Below are 23,436 nucleotides of genomic sequence, written 5' to 3'. Positions count from 1 at the left end.
TTTGTTTTTCTTGTTTTCAGAGTGAATTTGTGGTTCCGGTTCGGTCCAAACAGAAGCAGCTGGGAGCAGATTTACTGTCCTGATCAGCCTCGTTCCTTTCTGTTTCCATGGAAACAGCTGCAGAGTTCTCCAGAAACCTGAGGGCAGGTTTATGTGTGACGACAACCATTCTTAGTCAGATTAAGGTGTCTACATGCACTTAATAACTGTCTGATTGGAATTTAGCCAATAATCCGATCCTTTCAGAGCCATGTGACCCCACTGAGTGAGGAGCAGACAACATGTTGGCGATCAGGCTGCAGGAGCCGACCAATCAGAGCAGAGCAGGCTTATGATCACATTTTAACTTGATTTAGTTTCTCATGTTTCAAATAAACACTGGTGACAATAACTGAAGACGAAACTGTCTTTTCTGACATTTTATAAAGAACATTGATCGATCAGGAGACTGATCACTTCCTGTTACAGCAGCCAAACATAATCGATCGATTGATCAGGACAGAAAAACTGAAACAATTATTAATAACATTCATAAATGTATTGATTATTAATGAGCTGGAATCCTTTTCAGTGTTCTGGTCCACCTGCCGACTCAGCTGAAATATTACATTTACACCGAGTCCAGAACCAGGAGCAGCTGTGGGTCCGCCTTCCTGCTGCGTCCCTGCTGCAGGGACTGCTGGTGTGGGTCAGGTTGGGAATTTGGTCGTTGTGTTCAGAGTCCAGGTGGTAGTTTTATTCAGGGTCTATGTTTATGGTGTTTATGGCGGCAGGCTCAGGGCGGCGGCGGCGCTCTCCCGGCTCTGCAGCGTGTGCTGGACCATGTCCTTCCACTGGTCATCAGAGATCTCCTGGGCCCATGGCGGCACGCCGAGAGACGGCAGCGCCACGGCCGCCATCGTCCTCTTCACCAGCTCCACGTGGTCTGCATGGAGACAGGAAGTGATGTAAGCAAGCAGGAAGAGGTGTAGGGAGACAGGAAGTGATGTAAGCAAGCAGGAAGAGGTGTAGGGAGACAGGAAGTGGTGTCAGCACACAGGCAGGAAGAGCTGTAGAGAGACAGGAAGTGATGTAAGCAAGCAGGAAGAGGTGTAGGGAGACAGGAAGTGATGTCGGCAGGAAGTGATGTAGGGAGACAGGAAGTGATGTAAGCAAGCAGGAAGAGGTGTAGGGAGACAAGAAGTGGTGTCAGCACACAGGCAGGAAGAGATGTAGGGAGACAGGAAGTGATGTAAGCAGGCAGGAAGTGGTCAGCCAGACAGGAAGTGGTGTAGGGAGACAGGAAGTGATGTCGGCAGACAGGAAGTGATGTAGGCAGACAGGAAGTGATGTAGGCAGACAGGAAGTGGTGTAAGCAGACAGGAAGTGGTGTCGGCAGACAGGAAGTGATGTAAGCAGACAGGAAGTGGTGTAAGCAGACAGGAAGTGATGTAGGCAGACAGGAAGTGATATAAGCAGACAGGAAGTGGTGCTGAACACGGGACAGGTGGGCGTCTCACCTGCGTCCATGGGGATGGAGGCCCGGCTCCTGATGGCCGCCGCCCCCTCGGGGTCCTCCTCCTCGTCGCTGTCTGGAGGCGGAGCTTCTGGCAGGTGGAGGCCCAACACCTGCAGGGAGGAACAGGTGAGACGGGTGACGGAGGGAGTGTGGCTCACCTGTTGCCGGGCAGATCTCACCTCTATCCTCTGCTGAACCTGCTGCACCTGCTCGGTGTGGGAGGCCGCCTCCCCCCCGTCCTCCGCCTCCCCCCCGTCCTCCTCCTCCTCCTCCGGCTGCTCCCCCCCGTTCAGGCCGTCCGGCTCCTGGTTCAGAGGCTGGTAGTAGTACCCGCCGCCGCCGCTCCCCTCCTCCTCCTCCTCCTCCATCTCCCCCCCCTCCTCACCCCCGCTCCACACCGCCCCCCCCGGCAGCAGCCCCCCCTCCACCGGACGCTGCTCCTCCCCCAACTCGTCCTCAGAGCTCGGCAAGACTCGCTCCGGTCCCATCGCTGAGGTCCAGAGAGACATCCACAGAGAGGGAGGCCCTGGGGGAGAGGGGGGAGAGGGGGTTAGATATACTGAGGGGGGAGAGGGGGTGAGATGCACTGAGGGGGAGAGGGGGAGAGATATACTGAGGGGGAGAGATACTGAGGGGGGAGATGCACTGAGGGGGGAGAAAGGGGTGAGATATACTGAGGGGGGAGAAAGGGGTGAGATACACTGAGGGGGGAGAAAGGGGAGATATACTGAGGGGGGAGAAAGGGGTGAGATGCACTGAGGGGGGAGACAGGGGAGAAAGGGGTGAGATACACTGAGGGGGGAGAAAGGGGTGAGATGCACTGAGGGGGGAGAAAGGGGTGAGATGCACTGAGGGGGGAGACAGGGGAGAAAGGGGTGAGATGCACTGAGGGGGGAGATACTCGTTGGATGCTAGCTGTTAGCCGTTAGCTCCGCTTGTAGCTCAGCTCGTTGCTCCGCCAACAGGCTGCTGGTTCCGCTCCGGCTCTGCCCGCTGCTGCGGTTCTGGGAGCCGGACTGACCCACAGATGTGGTGATGGTGGCGGCTAACAGCTGGAGCGGCTAACAGCTGTGTTTGTTCCACCCTGACAGGTTGTTTGATGTTTTTCTCTCTGTGTGTGCGCGCGCATGTGTGTGTGCGCGTGTGTGAGAGCAACGCGCCTCCACAGGTGAGTCTTACCTGTCTGTTCGTCTTTCTGTCCGTTGCTGATGTCGTTAGCTGTTAGCTCCCGCTGCTAGCTGCAGCTGCTGCTCAGGCACATCCGAGTACGTCACGACGTCACAATTTACGTACGACTGAGACGGTCCGGTTGGTCCTGTTTACAAAATGTATTTTTGGTACTTCCGGTCCTGAATTTCAGAATAAACTCCATATAAACCTGTTTATATGAATTCTGTGAACATGTCGGTCTCGTGAGGACCAACTGGACCTGATCGATCGGTTATAGATGATCGATCATTATTTTGAATGATCATCAGAGCCTTTAATCATTAAAACAAAATTGGATCTTTTCTTTTACCATGATGACGAAAATCAGAGAGGATTTAGAAACTCAAGCCGGAAGTGACGTCAGAAGCGAAGAGGTCATCACGCGGAAGATGTTTCACTCTGACAATTTCAGGTTTTTATTTTCACCTTTTAAGCAAATATTCCAATTTATTTCATTACTTCCCCATGTGTAATAACCCGATCATGTGCAATAATAATAATAATAATTAGGTACTGAGTAGCATTGTAAAGACTGTTTATTGTATTTTTGTACATATTGAGATTTTCCTTATCTTATTCTTATTCATCTTTCTTTTTTTTTCTGTAACGAGGGCACTGCAAACAAGGAATTTCCCGCAAGGGATTAATAAAGTAATTAATTAGTAATTATTATAAGTATTAATAATTTCTGATTCTGATTCTGATGGAGGTAGGATCAGACAGATTTTTTTTTTCAAACATGTCACATAGACAAAACAATGACATACTCAGAAGTAAAAAAAATGTTTTTTAACTTTACATATTAACACCTCCACATATAGAAACAAAATTTGAAGGATCTTAAATACACAAGATAAAAAAGGGGATGATAAATAATAATAACAAAAATAAATTAATTAATTAAAAAAAAAATAATAATAAATAAAAATTTAAAAAAAAAACTTCTAAACAGTTACAAGAGGTTAGGACAGGTTAAGATTTTCTATGAGTGTGTATAATTTATTTGCATGGGGATTATTTATGTTTCAGACAATTTTGTAACGAGGATATATTATATTTTAATGCGAGCCATGAAGGTGGGATTTGGCATATGGACACTTGTGAATATAAAATTTAGTGATGATGATGAGGTTATTTATCAAGAACTCTGTTTTTTTTATCTTTGAGGATTACGCCTACTTGGACGTTTTGAAAAGACCAAAAATCCGTGTTTATGGAACTGGATGATAATAAGTGATGTAGAGATTTCCACAAATTTTGGACAGTCTCACATTCATAAAATAGGTGTTCTGTTGTTTCCAAATTTGTTTTGCAATTATAACAGTTTTCTACAAGTCGGATCAGACAGATATCTCTGTTCTCGCTCCTGTTGGTGCGCAGCCGCAGTCTGCTGTTCTCGCTCCTGTTGGTGCGCAGCCGCAGTCTGCTGTTATCGCTCCTGTTGGTGCGCAGCCGCAGTCTGCTGTCATCGCTCCTGTTGGTGCGCAGCCGCAGTGTGCCGCGGCTCTGGGTCCCTGGATTCGGCTCAGAGTGAGCCCTCCTCCCGCTCCTCTCTCCGGGTCTCATAGTAACGGTCACCTGCAGAAACACACCGGGACTCACGAGCTCGCACCGCCCGACAGACCCTCTGCTCGGCCGCGCGGCAGCGACACTCCAGCCGCCTCTCTTCCAACAGACAAACCCGATCAATCGATACTCCGGTCGATCGGCACCGATGTTCTCCGCTGTGGATCAGAACCGGCGCGTGGCCTGCGGCGGGATCAGCCAATGATGACATCAGCGCGTGACAGTCTCGACTATCCCCGCGTGAGCTGATCGATCACTCATCAGGTGAATTAGTTACCTCATGATTAGGAGATCAATACTTGATATTCACTGATTATTGATTAACTCTGAAACATGTTTGATCAGCTGACCAACATGATCAGTTTAACTGAAACTATTCTATCAATAAGTTCTGATCAAACCTGCAGACTGATCAATAAGTTCTGATCAAACCTGCAGCTTCATCAATAAGTTCTGATCAATAAGTTCTGATCAAACCTGCAGACTGATCAATAAGTTCTGATCAATAAGTTCTGATCAAACCTGCAGCTTCATCAATAAGTTCTGATCAAACCTGCAGACTGATCAATAAGTTCTGATTAAACCTGCAGAATGATCAATAAGTTCTGATTAAACCTGCAGATTGATCAATAAGTTCTGATTAAACCTGCAGACTGATCAATAAGTTCTGATTAAACCTGCAGACTGATCAATAAGTTCTGATTAAACCTGCAGACTGATCAATACGTTCTGATTAAACCTGCAGATTGATCAATAAATTCTGATTAAACCTGCAGACTGATCAATAAGTTCTGATTAAACCTGCAGATTGATCAATAAGTTCTGATTAAACCTGCAGACTGATCAATAAGTTCTGATTAAACCTGCAGACTGATCAATAAGTTCTGATTAAACCTGCAGACTGATCAATACGTTCTGATTAAACATGCAGACTGATCAATACGTTCTGATTAAACCTGCAGATTGATCAATAAATTCTGATTAAACCTGCAGACTGATCAATAAGTTCTGATTAAACCTGCAGATTGATCAATAAGTTCTGATTAAACCTGCAGACTGATCAATAAGTTCTGATTAAACCTGCAGACTGATCAATAAGTTCTGATTAAACATGCAGACTGATCAATAAGTTCTGATTAAACCTGCAGACTGATCAATAAGTTCTGATTAAACCTGCAGACTGATCAATAAGTTCTGATTAAACCTGCAGACTGATCAATAAGTTCTGATTAAAGCTGCAGACTGATCAATAAGTTCTGATTAAACCTGCAGACTGATCAATAAGTTCTGATTAAAGCTGCAGACTGATCAATAAGTTCTGATTAAACATGCAGACTGATCAATAAGTTCTGATTAAACCTGCAACCTGCAGACTGATCAATAAGTTCTGATTAAAGCTGCAGACTGATCAATAAGTTCTGATTAAACATGCAGACTGATCAATAAGTTCTGATTAAACATGCAGACTGATCAATAAGTTCTGATTAAAGCTGCAGACTGATCAATAAGTTCTGATTAAACCTGCAACCTGCAGACTGATCAATAAGTTCTGATTAAACCTGCAGACTGATCAATAAGTTCTGATTAAACCTGCAGATTGATCAGTTCTGATTAAACCTGCAGACTGATCAATAAGTTCTGATTAAACCTGCAGACTGATCAGTAAGTTCTGATTAAAGCTGCAGACTGATCAATAAGTTCTGATTAAAGCTGCAGACTGATCAATAAGTTCTGATTAAACCTGCAGACTGATCAATAAGTTCTGATTAAACATGCAGACTGATCAATAAGTTCTGATTAAACATGCAGACTGATCAATAAGTTCTGATTAAACCTGCAGACTGATCAATAAGTTCTGATTAAACATGCAGACTGATCAATAAGTTCTGATTAAAGCTGCAGACTGATCAATAAGTTCTGATTAAACCTGCAGACTGATCAATAAGTTCTGATTAAACCTGCAGACTGATCAATAAGTTCTGATTAAACATGCAGACTGATCAATAAGTTCTGATTAAAGCTGCAGACTGATCAATAAGTTCTGATTAAACATGCAGACTGATCAATAAGTTCTGATTAAAGCTGCAGACTGATCAATAAGTTCTGATTAAACCTGCAGACTGATCAATAAGTTCTGATTAAACCTGCAGACTGATCAATAAGTTCTGATTAAACATGCAGACTGATCAATAAGTTCTGATTAAACCTGCAACCTGCAGACTGATCAATAAGTTCTGATTAAAGCTGCAGACTGATCAATAAGTTCTGATTAAACCTGCAGACTGATCAATAAGTTCTGATTAAACCTGCAACCTGCAGACTGATCAATAAGTTCTGATTAAACCTGCAGACTGATCAATAAGTTCTGATTAAAGCTGCAGACTGATCAATAAGTTCTGATTAAACATGCAGACTGATCAATAAGTTCTGATTAAACCTGCAGACTGATCAATAAGTTCTGATTAAACCTGCAGATTAATCAATAAGTTCTGAGTAAACCTGCAGACTGATCAATAAGTTCTGATTAAACCTGCAGACTGATCAATAAGTTCTGATTAAAGCTGCAGACTGATCAATAAGTTCTGAGTAAACCTGCAGACTGATCAATAAGTTCTGATTAAACATGCAGACTGATCAATAAGTTCTGAGTAAACCTGCAGACTGATCAATAAGTTCTGATTAAACCTGCAGATTAATCAATAAGTTCTGAGTAAACCTGCAGACTGATCAATAAGTTCTGATTAAACCTGCAGACTGATCAATAAGTTCTGATTAAACATGCAGACTGATCAATAAGTTCTGATTAAACATGCAGACTGATCAATAAGTTCTGATTAAAGCTGCAGACTGATCAATAAGTTCTGATTAAACCTGCAGACTGATCAATAAGTTCTGATTAATTGATGTCAGGTGACTGAAGACCAGCCAATAGGAGGCACTGAGTGTCTGACTGTTCCTCCCGGTCCCCCCGGTCCCATTACATCACATTTCTTTACATTGCTTTACATTACATTACATTACATCACATTTCTTTACATTACATTACATTACATTACATTACATCACATTTCTTTACATTACATTACATTACATTACATTGCTTTACATTACATTACATTACATCACATTTCTTTACATTACATTACATTACATTACATTTCTTTACATTACATTACATTACATCACATTTCTTTACATTACATTACATTACATTACATTACATTTCTTTACATTACATTACATTGCTTTACATTACATTACATTACATTACATTACATTGCTTTACATTACATTACATTACATCACATTTCTTTACATTACATTACATTACATCACATTTCTTTACATTACATTACATTACATTACATTACATTACATTGCTTTACATTACATTACATTACATTACATTACATTACATTTCTTTACATTACATTACATTACATCACATTTCTTTACATTACATTACATTACATTACATCACATTTCTTTACATTACATTACATTACATTACATCACATTTCTTTACATTACATTACATTACATTACATCACATTTCTTTACATTACATTACATTACATTACATTACATTGCTTTACATTACATTACATTACATTACATTACATTGCTTTACATTACATTGCTTTACATTACATTACATTACATTACATTGCTTTACATTACATTGCTTTACATTACATTGCTTTACATTACATTACATTACATTACATTACACTGCTTTACATTACATTGCTTTAAATTACATTACATTACATTACATTACATTACATTACATTGCTTTACATTACATTACATTACATTACATTACATTACATTACATTGCTTTACATTACATTACATTACATTACATTACATTGCTTTACATTACATTTCTTTACATTACATTACATTACATTACATTGCTTTACATTACATTGCTTTACATTACATTGCTTTACATTACATTACATTACATTGCTTTACATTACATTACATTACATTGCTTTACATTACATTACATTACATTGCTTTACATTACATTACATTGCTTTACATTACATTACATTACATTGCTTTACATTACATTACATTACATTGCTTTACATTACATTGCTTTACATTACCGTAAATCCTCTAATATTGGCCTGTATTCCATTACTGGCCGGGATTCTAATATTGGCCGGTCTCGCTGTCGGAGGAGGTAAATACTGGCCGGACTCTTATACAGGCCGGGTCTATAGAACCAACGATTTCTCTGGGCAGCCTCAACATTATACCGGTACTTGTGATCGTAACATACAAGACTTGCAGCTCAATGCGCTTTACAGTCAGATTACCGGTAACAACAAAGTTAAAGCAAAACTAAGTAAAATAAAAAATAAATAAGTAGGATTTATGGTATGTTGAAATTAGCATTCACTTCTATCACTATCGCATTCGAATGCGATCACGATCGTGAGTGAGCCTGTCCACTGTGACTTGCAATAACGGCCAAACTACCGATATGGTTTTTTACAGCCCTGCGCTGCTGCCCGTCTGCGCGAGGAAGAGAACAGACAGGCAGCAGAACATGAGGAGGACGAAGAAGAACTGTACTATAATGAACTTGTTGTAGAGACTGGCGCGAGTGATGAGGACATTACGGGGAGAGATGAAGAGGAGATGAAATACCGGTAGCCTAATTATCACCATGGTTAAGTGACAATGCACTACTGGTAACTGCGGTCAAGTGAGCCGCGCATGAACGAGTGGCGGCTCACTTGACCGCAGTCTACTGGTACCGGTATGTTTGCTACGTTTCTGTTACCATATTACCGGTACTACACTGGAATTTAGCCCGAATTGCCGGTATTTGTTTATTTTATAAGTTCAAATAGACACAAAATCTCGTTTTTATTCATTCCACTGGTAGTCCGTTTTGCTCAAATAGAAATAGAGGCCTGTCTCTAATTCTGGCCTCCTTCCAATAATGGCCGGGACCAAGATGCACGTGAGTGAATAAAGGCCCCGGCCTATATTAGAGGATTTACGGTACATTGCTTTACATTACATTACATTGCATTACATTACATTACATTACATTACATTACATTACATTGCTTTACATTACATTACATTACATTACATTGCATTGCTTTACATTACATTACATTGCATTACATTACATTACATTACATTACATTACATTACATTGCTTTACATTACATTACATTACATTGCATTACATTACATTACATTACATTACATTACATTGCTTTACATTACATTACATTACATTGCTTTACATTACATTGCTTTACATTACATTGCATTACATTACATTGCTTTACATTACATTGCTTTACATTACATTACATTACATTACATTACATTACATTACATTACATTACATTGCTTTACATTACATTGCTTTACATTACATTACATTACATTGCATTACATTACATTGCTTTACATTACATTGCTTTACATTACATTGCATTACATTACATTGCTTTACATTACATTGCTTTACATTACATTACATTACATTACATTGCTTTACATTACATTACATTACATTACATTGCTTTACATTACATTGCTTTACATTACATTGCTTTACATTACATTACATTACATTGCTTTACATTACATTACATTACATTGCTTTACATTACATTACATTACATTACATTACATTGCTTTACATTGCTTTACATTACATTGCTTTACATTACATTGCTTTACATTACATTACATTACATTGCTTTACATTACATTGCTTTACATTACATTACATTGCTTTACATTACATTACATTGCTTTACATTACATTACATTACATTGCTTTACATTACATTACATTACATTACATTACATTACATTGCTTTACATTACATTGCATTACATTGCTTTACATTACATTGCATTACATTACATTGCTTTACATTACATTGCTTTACATTACATTGCATTACATTACATTGCTTTACATTACATTACATTACATTGCTTTACATTACATTGCTTTACATTACATTGCATTACATTACATTGCTTTACATTACATTGCTTTACATTACATTGCATTACATTACATTGCTTTACATTACATTACATTACATTACATTGCTTTACATTACATTGCTTTACATTACATTGCTTTACATTACATTACATTACATTGCTTTACATTACATTGCTTTACATTACATTACATTACATTACATTGCTTTACATTACATTGCTTTACATTACATTGCATTGCTTTACATTACATTACATTGCTTTACATTACATTACATTACATTGCTTTACATTACATTGCTTTACATTACATTACATTACATTACATTACATTGCTTTACATTACATTGCTTTACATTACATTGCATTACATTACATTGCTTTACATTACATTGCTTTACATTACATTACATTGCTTTACATTACATTGCTTTACATTACATTACATTGCTTTACATTACATTGCTTTACATTACATTACATTACATTGCTTTACATTACATTGCTTTACATTACATTACATTACATTGCTTTACATTACATTGCTTTACATTACATTACATTGCTTTACATTACATTGCTTTACATTACATTACATTACATTACATTGCTTTACATTACATTGCTTTACATTACATTACATTACATTACATTGCTTTACATTACATTGCATTACATTACATTACATTACATTGCTTTACATTACATTGCTTTACATTACATTACATTACATTGCTTTACATTACATTGCTTTACATTACATTACATTACATTACATTACATTGCTTTACATTACATTACATTACATTACATTGCTTTACATTAAATTGCTTTACATTACATTGCTTTACATTACATTACATTGCTTTACATTACATTGCTTTACATTACATTACTTTACATTACATTACATTACATTCCTTTACATTACATTACATTACATTGCTTTACATTACATTGCTTTACATTACATTACATTACATTACATTGCTTTACATTACATTGCATTACATTACATTACATTACATTACATTGCTTTACATTACATTACATTACATTGCTTTACATTACATTGCTTTACATTACATTACATTACATTACATTGCTTTACATTACATTACATTACATTGCTTTACATTACATTGCTTTACATTACATTACATTGCATTACATTGCTTTACATTACATTACATTGCTTTACATTACATTGCTTTACATTACATTACATTACATTACATTGCTTTACATTACATTGCTTTACATTACATTGCATTGCTTTACATTACATTGCTTTACATTACATTACATTGCTTTACATTACATTGCTTTACATTACATTACATTACATTACATTGCTTTACATTACATTACATTACATTGCTTTACATTACATTGCTTTACATTACATTGCATTGCTTTACATTACATTGCTTTACATTACATTACTTTACATTACATTACATTACATTGCTTTACATTACATTGCTTTACATTACATTACTTTACATTACATTACATTGCATTACATTGCTTTACATTACATTACATTGCTTTACATTACATTGCTTTACATTACATTACTTTACATTACATTACATTACATTGCTTTACATTACATTACATTACATTGCTTTACATTACATTACATTGCATTACATTGCTTTACATTACATTACATTGCTTTACATTACATTGCTTTACATTACATTACTTTACATTACATTACATTACATTGCTTTACATTACATTGCTTTACATTACATTACATTACATTGCTTTACATTACATTGCTTTACATTACATTACATTACATTGATTAGATTAGATTCAACTTTATTGTCATTGCACAGAGTACAGGTTCTGAGACAACGAAATGCAGTTTAGCATCTAACCAGAAGTGCAAAAAAGCAGTTAAAGTGCAGAGAATGTGCATGTAAAGTAAAGTGTAGTAGTGAATAAATGCAAGCAGTTAAAGTGCAGAGAATGTGCATATGTAAAGTAAAGTGTAGTAGTAAATAAATGCAAGCAGTTAAAGTGCAGAGAATGTGCATGTAAAGTGAGGTGGTGAATAAATACAAATGTAGATGAAAAGGTAGATTGGAATAATTACAATGAGTTACACAGTGAGGTATTATGGAATAAATGGATTAAATAAAATAAATGGAAAAAGATAAATACAATACGAGTGAATACACTATAGTGGGAAAATGCAGTACTAACAGTTCAGTTCAGTGCAAGGTTCAGTGGCTGAGGGGGTTTGTGTTGCAATCCACAGTCTCTGGGTGTGTGTGTGTGTGTGGGGGGGGGGGGGGGGGGGGGCACCGAGGTTGAGAGTTCAGCAGGGTGACCGCTGCAGGGAGGAAGCTTTTCCTGAACCTGCTGGTCCTGGAGCGGAGAACCCTGTAGCGCTTCCCGGAGGGGAGGAGGGTAAACAGTCTGTGGCTGGGGTGAGAGCTGTCCCGCACGATGCTGCGCGCCTTCCGCAGACACCTCTTGCTCTGGACAGCCTCGATGGATGGGAGTGGAGAACCTGTGATGTGTTGGGCGGTTTTCACCACCCTCTGAAGTGATCTCCGGTCCGCGACAGAGCAGCTACCATACCACACCGAGATGCAGTTGGTGAGGATGCTCTCGATGGTGCAGCGGTAAAAGTTCACCAGGATCTGAGGAGACAGATGGGGCCTTCTTGAGTCTCCTCAGGAAGAAGAGACGCTGGTGTGCCTTCTTAACCAGAGTTGAGGTGTTGAGAGACCAAGAGAGCTCCTCAGAGATGTGGACACCCAGGAACTTGAAGCTGGTGACACGCTCAACCTCCGTCCCGTTGATGAGGATGGGGGTGTGTGTGCCACTCTTCTTCCTGAAGTCCACAATGAGCTCTTTGGTCTTCTTGGTGTTGAGGGCCAGGTTGTTGTCAGCGCACCACTCTGCCAGATGCTGAACTTCTTCTCTGTACGCCACCTCATCATTGTTGCTGATGAGGCCCACCACCGTTGTGTCGTCAGCAAACTTGATAATGGTGTTGGAACCATGTACAGGTGTGCAGTCGTAGGTGAAGAGGGAGTAGAGGAGAGGACTCTGGGCCCTGTGGGACGCCGGTGTTCAGGGTGAGGGTAGAGGAGGTGTGCTTTTCTAGCCTAACAGACTGGGGTCTGTTGGTTAGGAAGTCCAGAACCCAGTTGCAGAGGGAAGCGTTGATACCTAGGTCGTTGAGTTTGGTTATCAGTTTTGAGGGGATGATGGTGTTGAATGCTGAACTGAAATCTATGAACAGCATTCTCACGTAGGTGTTGCTATTGTCCAGGTGAGAAAGGGCGGAGTGTAGTGCCGTGGTGATGGCATCCTCCGTGCTCCTATTCTGGCGGTAGGCGAATTGGAGGGGGTCCAGTGTGGGAGGTAGGCAGGTTTTGAGGTGAGCCAGGACCAGCCTCTCGAAGCACTTCAAAATGGTGGGCGTGAGTGCGACAGGGCGGAAGTCGTTGAGGCTCTCAGCTTTGGAATGTTTTGGCACCGGCACGATGGAGGTGGTTTTGAAGCATGTGGGGACAACTGCTTGGTCCAGAGACAGGTTGAAAATGTCAGTCAGGACCTCAGCCAGCTGCCCAGCACAGGCCCTAAGTACGCGTCCAGGGATGCCATCAGGGCCAGCAGCCTTACGTGCGTTGGTCCTGCTCAGTGCGGTGCACACGTCGGTGGAGGAGAGGGTGACGGGTTGGTGTCCTGTCATGAGTACAGCCTTGATGGCTGGCTCCTGGTTGTCCCTCTCAAAGCGAGCATAAAAGCTGTTAAGCTCGTCTGGGAAGGAGGCGTCATCGGATGTTGGGATGGTGTTGGTGGCTTTGTAGTCAGTTATGGCCTGGATGCTCTGCCACATGCGTCGGGGGTCGGAGTTGTTCTTGAAGTGCTCCTCAATCCTAAGCTTGTGGCTGTGCTTGGCCTCCTTGATGCCCCTCTTCAGGTCAGCCCTGGATGAGCTGTAGGCCTGAGCGTTACATTACATTGCATTACATTACATTACATTACATTACATTACATTACTTTGCATTTCATTACATTACCATCGGGGGGCCAGAACAGAGAAAAGCCGTGACCGTGTGGATGGTGCGCAGGGACCGCTGAGTGAGGGGGCAGCCGGCCGCCTGGAGGCCGAAGAGCCAAGGGGTCGGGCAGTTGAAACTGGACCACAGCCTGGAGGTATGAAGGAGCTGCTCCTTCTGCCCTGTAGGCCAGCACCAGAGTCTTAAACTGGACCACAGCCTGGAGTTATGAAGGAGCTGCTCCTTCCACTGCCCTGTAGGCCAGCACCAGAGTCTGAAACTGGACCTCAGCCTGGAGGTATGAAGGAGCTGCTCCTTCCACTGCCCTGTAGGCCAGCACCAGAGTCTGAAACTGGACCACAGCCTGGAGGTATGAAGGAGCTGCTCCTTCCACTGCCCTGTAGGCCAGCACCAGAGTCTGAAACTGGACCACAGCCTGGAGGTATGAGGGAGCTGCTCCTTCCACTGCCCTGTAGGCCAGCACCAGAGTCTGAAACTGGACCACAGCCTGGAGGTATGAAGGAGCTGCTCCTTCCACTGCCCTGTAGGCCAGCACCAGAGTCTGAAACTGGACCACAGCCTGGAGGTATGAGGGAGCTGCTCCTTCCACTGCCCTGTAGGCCAGCACCAGAGTCTGAAACTGGACCACAGCCTGGAGGTATGAAGGAGCTGCTCCTTCCACTGTAGGCCAGCACCAGAGTCTGAAACTGGACCTCAGCCTGGAGGCATGAAGGAGCTGCTCCTTCCACTGTAGGCCAGCACCAGAGTCTGAAACTGGACCACAGCCTGGAGGTATGAAGGAGCTGCTCCTTCCACTGTAGGCCAGCACCAGAGTCTGAAACTGGACCACAGCCTGGAGGTATGAAGGAGCTGCTCCTTCCACTGCCCTGTAGGCCAGCACCAGAGTCTGAAACTGGACCTCAGCCTGGAGGTATGAAGGAGCTGCTCCTTCCACTGCCCTGTAGGCCAGCACCAGAGTCTGAAACTGGACCACAGCCTGGAGTTATGAAGGAGCTGCTCCTTCCACTGCCCTGTAGGCCAGCACCAGAGTCTGAAACTGGACCACAGCCTGGAGGTATGAAGGAGCTGTTCCTTCCACTGCCCTGTAGGCCAGCACCAGAGTCTGAAACTGGACCTCAGCCTGGAGGTATGAAGGAGCTGCTCCTTCCACTGCCCTGTAGGCCAGCACCAGAGTCTGAAACTGGACCACAGCCTGGAGGTATGAAGGAGCTGCTCCTTCCACTGCCCTGTAGGCCAGCACCAGAGTCTGAAACTGGACCACAGCCTGGAGATATGAAGGAGCTGCTCCTTCCACTGCCCTGTAGGCCAGCACCAGAGTCTGAAACTGGACCACAGCCTGGAGGTATGAAGGAGCTGCTCCTTCCACTGCCCTGTAGGCCAGCACCAGAGTCTGAAACTGGACCTCAGCCTGGAGGTATGAAGGAGCTGCTCCTTCCACTGCCCTGTAGGCCAGCACCAGAGTCTGAAACTGGACCACAGCCTGGAGGCATGAAGGAGCTGCTCCTTCCACTGCCCTGTAGGCCAGCACCAGAGTCTGAAACTGGACCTCAGCCTGGAGGTATGAAGGAGCTGCTCCTTCCACTGCCCTGTAGGCCAGCACCAGAGTCTGAAACTGGACCACAGCCTGGAGGTATGAAGGAGCTGCTCCTTCCACGGTAGGCCAGCACCAGAGTCTGAAACTGGACCACAGCCTGGAGGTATGAAGGAGCTGCTCCTTCCACTGCCCTGTAGGCCAGCATCAGAGTCTGAAACTGGACCTCAGCCTGGAGGTATGAAGGAGCTTCTCCTTCCACTGCCCTGTAGGCCAGCACCAGAGTCTGAAACTGGACCTCAGCCTGGAGGCATGAAGGAGCTGCTCCTTCCACTGCCCTGTAGGCCAGCACCAGAGCCTGAAACTGGACCTCAGCCTGGAGTTATGAAGGAGCTGTTCCTTCCACTGCCCTGTAGACCAGCACCAGGGTCTGAAACTGGACCTCAGCCTGGAGGTATGAAGGAGCTGCTCCTTCCACTGCCCTGTAGGCCAGCACCAGAGTCTGAAACTGGACCACAGCCTGGAGTTATGAAGGAGCTGCTCCTTCCACTGTAGGCCAGCACCAGAGTCTGAAACTGGACCTCAGCCTGGAGTAATGAGGGAGCTGCTCCTTCCACTGCCCTGTAGGCCAGCACCAGAGTCTGAAACTGGACCACAGCCTGGAGGTATGAAGGAGCTGCTCCTTCCACTGCCCTGTAGGCCAGCACCAGAGTCTGAAACTGGACCTCAGCCTGGAGGTATGAAGGAGCTGCTCCTTCCACTGCCCTGTAGGCCAGCACCAGAGTCTGAAACTGGACCTCAGCCTGGAGGTATGAAGGAGCTGCTCCTTCCACTGCCCTGTAGGCCAGCACCAGAGTCTGAAACTGGACCACAGCCTGGAGGTATGAAGGAGCTGCTCCTTCCACTGCCCTGTAGGCCAGCACCAGAGTCTGAAACTGGACCACAGCCTGGAGATATGAAGGAGCTGCTCCTTCCACTGCCCTGTAGGCCAGCACCAGAGTCTGAAACTGGACCACAGCCTGGAGGTATGAAGGAGCTGCTCCTTCCACTGCCCTGTAGGCCAGCACCAGAGTCTGAAACTGGACCACAGCCTGGAGGCATGAAGGAGCTGCTCCTTCCACTGCCCTGTAGGCCAGCACCAGAGTCTGAAACTGGACCACAGCCTGGAGGTGTGAAGGAGCTGCTCCTTCCACTGCCCTGTAGGCCAGCACCAGAGTCTGAAACTGGACCCCAGCCTGGAGGTATGAAGGAGCTGCTCCTTCCACTGCCCTGTAGGCCAGCACCAGAGTCTGAAACTGGACCTCAGCCTGGAGGTATGAAGGAGCTGCTCCTTCCACTGCCCTGTAGGCCAGCACCAGAGTCTGAAACTGGACCACAGCCTGGAGGTATGAAGGAGCTGCTCCTTCCACGGTAGGCCAGCACCAGAGTCTGAAACTGGACCACAGCCTGGAGGTATGAAGGAGCTGCTCCTTCCACTGCCCTGTAGGCCAGCATCAGAGTCTGAAACTGGACCTCAGCCTGGAGGTATGAAGGAGCTTCTCCTTCCACTGCCCTGTAGGCCAGCACCAGAGTCTGAAACTGGACCTCAGCCTGGAGGCATGAAGGAGCTGCTCCTTCCACTGCCCTGTAGGCCAGCACCAGAGTCTGAAACTGGACCTCAGCCTGGAGGCATGAAGGAGCTGCTCCTTCCACTGCCCTGTAGGCCAGCACCAGAGCCTGAAACTGGACCTCAGCCTGGAGGTATGAAGGAGCTGCTCCTTCCACTGTAGGCCAGCACCAGAGCCTGAAACTGGACCTCAGCCTGGAGGTATGAAGGAGCTGCTCCTTCCACTGTAGGCCAGCACCAGAGTCTGAAACTGGACCTCAGCCTGGAGTTATGAAGGAGCTGTTCCTTCCACTGCCCTGTAGACCAGCACCAGGGTCTGAAACTGGACCTCAGCCTGGAGGTATGAAGGAGCTGCTCCTTCCACTGCCCTGTAGGCCAGCACCAGAGTCTGAAACTGGACCACAGCCTGGAGGTATGAAGGAGCTGCTCCTTCCACTGCCCTGTAGGCCAGCACCAGATCTCTGAACGGGCAGCCCTTCCCCCGGGAGAAACACCAGCTCAGTCTCAGGTTGAGCTTAAGATGGTGCATCCACATCCACCCCGAGATGTCTGCCAGGCACGCAGCAATGCCTCCACTGGGGTGTCAGAAGGGGGAAAAGACAGAATCAGCTGGGTGTCATCTGCATAGCAGTGGTAGGAAAAGTTATGGGAGTGGATGATGGAACCAAGAGATGATGTGTAGAGGGAGAAAAGAAGAGGACCCAGGACCGAACCTTGGGGAACCCCAGTGGTGAGCCTACGTGGCTTCGACACAGACCCTCTCGGTCCCCCCGGTTCCCCCGGTTCTCCCAGTCCTCCCGGTCCTCCCGGTTCTCCCAGTTCCCCCGGTTCTCCCAGTCCTCCCGCTTCTCCCGGTCCTCCAGGTACCCCCGGTCCTCCCGGTTCCCCCGGTTCTCCCAGTCCTCCCGGTCCTCCAGGTTCCCCCGGTTCTCCCAGTCCTCCCGGTTCTCCCGGTTCTCCAGGTCCCCCCGGTCCTCCTGGTTCTCATGCTGACCTTGTTCTTGCAGGTTCTCCCGGTCCTCCCGCACCCCCCGGTCCCCCCGGTCCCCCCGGTCCCCCCGGTCCCCCCGGTCCCCCCGGTTCTCCCAGTCCTCCCGGTTCTCCCGGTTCTCCAGGTCCCCCCGGTCCTCCTGGTTCTCATGCTGACCTTGTTCTTGCAGGTTCTCCCGGTCCCCCCGGTCCCCCCGGTCCGGTCCAGATGCTGCCGGCCTCCATCCAGATCACGGGGGAGCTGCTGTCGGCGGCGGAGGTCCAGGACATCTGTGAGAGTCTGAAGGAGGACGGCGTGCGGCTGCTGTCGGTCCGCGGCTGCCAGCTGTCCGACCGCGACTTCGGGCGCGTCTGCGGCGGCGTGGCCGAGTCGCGCTCGCTGGCCCAGCTGAACCTGAACCTGGGCGTGGTCTCCGGCATCGGACGCACGCGCCACCTGGCCGACGCCCTGAGGACCAACCGCTCCCTGCAGACCCTGTTGTGAGTAGCCGGCCCCCGATTGGCCGATCCGCCCGGTGACAGCATCATGTGACTCTTTGTCCCCGCCCCCTCCAGTCTCCATGGCAGCCCGCTGCTGGACGCCGGCCTGGTGGCCCTGAACCCGGCCCTGGCCACCCACCCGGCCCTGGTCTGCCTGGACCTGGGGGACTGCATGCTGGGGGACGAGGCGCTGGCCCTGATCTGTGGCCTGCTGCCGCCGGACGGGGCCAAGTCAGGTGAGGGGGTTCTGGTTCTGTTCTGGGTCTGTGGGAGAAGGTTCTGGGTCTGTTCTGGGTCTGTGGGAGCAGGTTCTGGGTCTGTGTGACCTCCACAGGTCTGTAGTTCTCAGGTGTTTCTCATCAGAACAAACGGCTGAACAACAGGTGCAGGTCTCAGGTGTCACCTGAGACCTGCACCTGTTGTTCAGGATCTGATTAAGTGAATTAATTAATAAAGAGGCTCAGCAGAGGCTCTGTTACTTCAGCCTCAGGCAGAGTAAGGTCATCACCTGCAAAGCATTCTGGGAGGTCTAACCCCTCGTTGACATCACCAGGGCGACCGATGGAACCCCACCGGTTCTAAATTGCATATTCATAAAAGTAAAATAATGCACAGGAAACCACTTTTTGACCTCTTCGTAATAGATGTAAAATTGTATCTTGACTCAATCTCGAATTCAATTAACAAAAAGGCTATAAAAACAATAAGTATTTGGAAAGACTATAACTTATTTTTGTAAATCGCATTTACTTGTGTAATTTTATTTTTAATTTATTTATTTATTTTTCCTTTTTTTTTCTCTCTTCTGTTCTAACAGTTTTCTATCGTTGTATTTTTTTAACTATGTTCTTATTTCAATTTATGTCCTTTGTTCATTACTGTACACTATTTCTTTCATGACTGCTGTTACTGTGATATTGTGAAGATAAATAAAGTTTATTAAAAAAAAAAACGTAACAGATGTCTGTGTGTGTGAGCAGGTCTGAGGGAGCTGACACTGAGCGCTAACCCAGGAATCAGCTCCAAAGGCTGGGCTCGGCTCGCCATCGCCGCCGCTCACAGCTCGCAGCTCCGGGTTCTGAACCTGGACTACAACCCGCTGGGTAAGAGCTCAGGTGGACCAGGGTCTGTGGACCAGGGTCTGTGGACCAGGGTCTGTGTACGGGTCCGGCTCTGACGGTCGGGTCTGATTCTGGTTCTGTCTCCAAGGTGATCGGATCGCGGGGATGCTGGCGGTTGCCGTGGCGTCCAGTAGAACTCTGGAGGTTCTGGATCTGGAAGGAACTGGACTCACCAACCAGTCAGCACAGGTCAGCACTCAGTTCTTCCTCTTCGTCATCACCGGGTTGTGTAAAGTTTGTTTAAAGAGATAACCAGCCTGGTGTTGTTGGTTAGTTAAAGCAGGTAACCAGCCTGGTGCTGTTGGTTAGTTAAAGCAGGTAACCTGCAGGTAACCAGCCCAGTGCTGTTGGTTAGTTAGTAAACATAACTTTGGGATCTAGATGTATGTTTGAGGTGTGAAATGCACGGTTCGACTGGATATTTATCCCAGCCGACCAACCAGAGTGAGTCATGATGTCATTGATTACATCACAGCGGGACGTTTTAACCCGCCTGGTTAAATGAAGGAAAAACTAAAGGAAAGGTAAACCAGACACAATCTGTGGTTCTGAACTCTGGACTGTAGTTCAGCAGGTTGTCCAGCAGGGGGAGACATCGGCTCTAACCATCGTATCTGTCTTTGCTGTGAGAATAAATAAAGTTTTAGGAGTACTGGCGGCCATCTTTGTGCAGGTGTTCCTGGACATGGTGGAGAACTTCCCGACCAGCCTGCGGGTTCTGGTTCTGGCGGAGAACGACATCAGCCCGGAGCTGCAGCAGCAGATCGGCGACCTCCTGTCCGAGGGCGAGGACGACGACGACAGAGAGGCCCCGCCCCTGCTGCGAGGCCCCGCCCCCAGCAGCGCCCTTCAGCCAATCAGAGACAAGCACCAGCCCCCCACCTGGCTCCCCCACAGCAGTAAGGGTTGAACTGTCCCGTCTCCCCCGAAGACTCTCCCCCTCCAAACTGTGCCCCCCCCCCCGCCCAGGTGTACCCTGATACCTGTCCAACACACGACTGGTAGAACGGACGTTTAGTCCTCCAGTTCTGGTTCTGTTGCCCGTGTTTAACCATCTGGTTTCTCTGGACCCGGTTCAGAGCCGGTCCTGTCCTGTTTGGTGTTTAGGTGTCCACAGTAACTGTAGGAGGTTTGTGTTCTGAATAAGTGTGTGAAACTGGTGAAGCTGGTAGTTAACTAGTCCCATAGTTAACTAGCCCCATAGTTAACTAGCCCCACAGTTAACTATTCCCATAGTTAACTAGTTCCATGGTTAACTAGCACCACAGTTAACTAGTCCCATAGTTAACTAGTCCCATAGTTAACTTGTCCCATAGTTAACTAGTCCCACATTTACCTAGCCCCATAGTTAACTCATCCCACAGTTAACTAGCCCCACAGTTAACTAGTCCCATAATTAACTAGTCCCACATTTACCTAGCCCCATAGTTAACTAATCCCACAGTTAACTAGCCCCACAGTTAACTAGTCCCATAGTTAACTAGTTCCATAGTTAACTAGCCCCACAGTTACCGAGTCCCATAGTTACCGAGTCTCATAGTTAACTCATCCCACAGTTAACTAGCCCCACAGTTAACTAGTTCCATAGTTAACTAGTCCCATAGTTAACTGGTTCCACGGTTAACTAGTCCCATAGTTAACTCATCCCACAGTTAAGTAGCCCCACAGTTAACTAGTTCCATAGTTAACTAGTTCAATAGTTAACTATCCCCACAGTTAACTAGGCCCATAGTTAACTAGTTCCATAGTTAACTAGCCCCACGGTTAACTAGTCCCATAGTTAACTAGTCCCATAGTTAACTAGCCCCAGTTAACAAAGAGCAAAGCTGTTAATAATATCTCAAATTTGATCAATATCAATTAATATCCTTTCCTCTGAGGTTCCTCTGTGGTTGGTGGATTATTTACATCAAATAAGTATTGTTAACTTCAATGTTACCAGTATTAATATGTTAAATCTGTGAAACCTTTTTTTAATTTAAGAAAGAGAAAGTGTTGAATAATTTAGCGTCTGCTGAAGCTAACCGAGCAGTTATAGTATGCTGAAGCTAACCGCTCGGTTAGCGTCTGCTGAACCGAGCAGTTAGCGTCTGCTGAACCTAACCCAGAGTGAGTTACAAAAAGAAACTGGCCTAAAGCACAAAGTCGAATTCATCCATTAAAATCATTTTTCAGGTTATCAGCTGATGAAGAAAAGATAAAAACTCCTTTTAAGAGAACCTCCCGGTTCCCTGAAGGACGTCAGATGTCCTGAGACAGGAACACTGACTGTTTTACTCTGAAATCCCTCCGTCATGGAAAGGAAATCCTGTGGAAAAAAGACCCTGAAGCCACCTGCAGCCCTTCTGCTGTCGACACAAAGAAAGAGGGAACTTCTTCCCTTTATAAGAACAAAGGTTCCTGTGGTCTGAAAGGCCTCCGATGATCTGAGAACTCCATCTTTGTAGTATTTATTCAGTTTGATCAAGGCTTCAGGGTGGAGGAGGAGGCACAGCTGAAAGCAACAGCTCCAGGTCTGCAGCCCTGACACACGGTTAGCTTAGCTTAGCTTAGCATAAAGACTGGAAATGGAGGGAAACAGCTAGCCTAGCCTAGCGTAGCGATGCTGTTTCTGGGTAAAAAGCACAGCGAACTGTTCCTTTCTGCTTTCTGTCTGATCCAAAACGAACGAGTTGCAGAGTAAAGGGGGTCTGAAGGTGGTCCGGACCCAGAATGTGGCCTAAATGTGTCCTTCTTTGACCCCACAGACTCCGGGCCCCAGATGGTCCTGCTGACGTCAGGGCTAGGTGAGAGCTTATTGGCTGAGACTGAGCTGTGACTCCTCCCACCAGCACACTCACTTCTTGTCAGACTGTCGTGACTTCCTGGTTTGAATGTTTGTTTCTCTGCTCTTCACTCGATTGCTTGTAGCCAATCACAAGCTCTGCATGGTATGATGATGTCACACCTGTACTCAGAAAGGGGAGGGGCTTGCAGACAGGTGTGTCTTTTTTTCTGATGAATATACCTTCGGCTCTGTTGATTTGTTCTGCTGCTATGATGTCACAACAATAAAACTGTTTACAGCTTCGTACGAACCGAAGGCTCTGATTGGTCCTTTCATAACAACACAAACAAACCCAAACGACCCGCTCTGCGCTTGCCGCGGGGTTCAGCCGACTGTGTCCCCCACGCCGACCTCTAAATGCCTGTTTGTTCTCCGAGCTCACATAAAGGAGGCGTGTCTCCAGGAGGCGTGTCTTAAAGAGGCGTTACTTCAGAGGGCGTGTCTCCAGGAGGCGTGTCTTAAAGAGGCGTGTCTTCAGGAGGCGTTACTTCAGAGGGCTTGTCTCCAGGAGGCGTGTCTTAAAGAGGCGTGTCTTAAAGAGGCGTGT

At 45.4% G+C, this 23,436-nt stretch overlaps 2 protein-coding genes across 2 annotated transcripts; one reads left to right on the top strand and one right to left on the bottom strand.

Moving 5' to 3' along the window:
- Window positions 1–404: 404 nt before the first annotated feature.
- On the bottom strand, window positions 405–2,802 carry mea1 (male-enhanced antigen 1). The gene is made up of 4 exons (XM_075473889.1): window positions 2,678–2,802; window positions 1,678–2,024; window positions 1,500–1,608; window positions 405–925 (listed from the first exon to the last, which is right to left on the bottom strand). The coding sequence occupies exons 2-4, from the start codon at window positions 2,005–2,007 to the stop codon at window positions 762–764; spliced, it is 603 nt and encodes a 200-aa protein (XP_075330004.1). The 5' UTR covers window positions 2,008–2,024; window positions 2,678–2,802; the 3' UTR covers window positions 405–761.
- Window positions 2,803–4,232: 1,430 nt separating this feature from the next.
- Window positions 4,233–23,130, top strand: lrrc73 (leucine rich repeat containing 73). Its single transcript, XM_075473866.1, has 7 exons — window positions 4,233–4,537; window positions 18,632–18,941; window positions 19,017–19,177; window positions 19,922–20,044; window positions 20,151–20,251; window positions 20,736–20,961; window positions 22,810–23,130. Exons 2-7 carry the CDS (start codon window positions 18,670–18,672, stop codon window positions 22,878–22,880), a joined length of 954 nt encoding a protein of 317 aa, XP_075329981.1. The 5' UTR covers window positions 4,233–4,537; window positions 18,632–18,669; the 3' UTR covers window positions 22,881–23,130.
- The last annotated feature ends 306 nt before the right edge of the window (window positions 23,131–23,436 follow it).

The sequence above is a fragment of the Odontesthes bonariensis genome, chromosome 2 (genome assembly GCF_027942865.1).
Source record: "Odontesthes bonariensis isolate fOdoBon6 chromosome 2, fOdoBon6.hap1, whole genome shotgun sequence".
NCBI lineage: Eukaryota > Metazoa > Chordata > Actinopteri > Atheriniformes > Atherinopsidae > Odontesthes > Odontesthes bonariensis.
The sequence above is the reverse complement of the archived record's forward strand: the minus strand, read 5'-3'. Positions and strand labels throughout refer to the sequence as shown.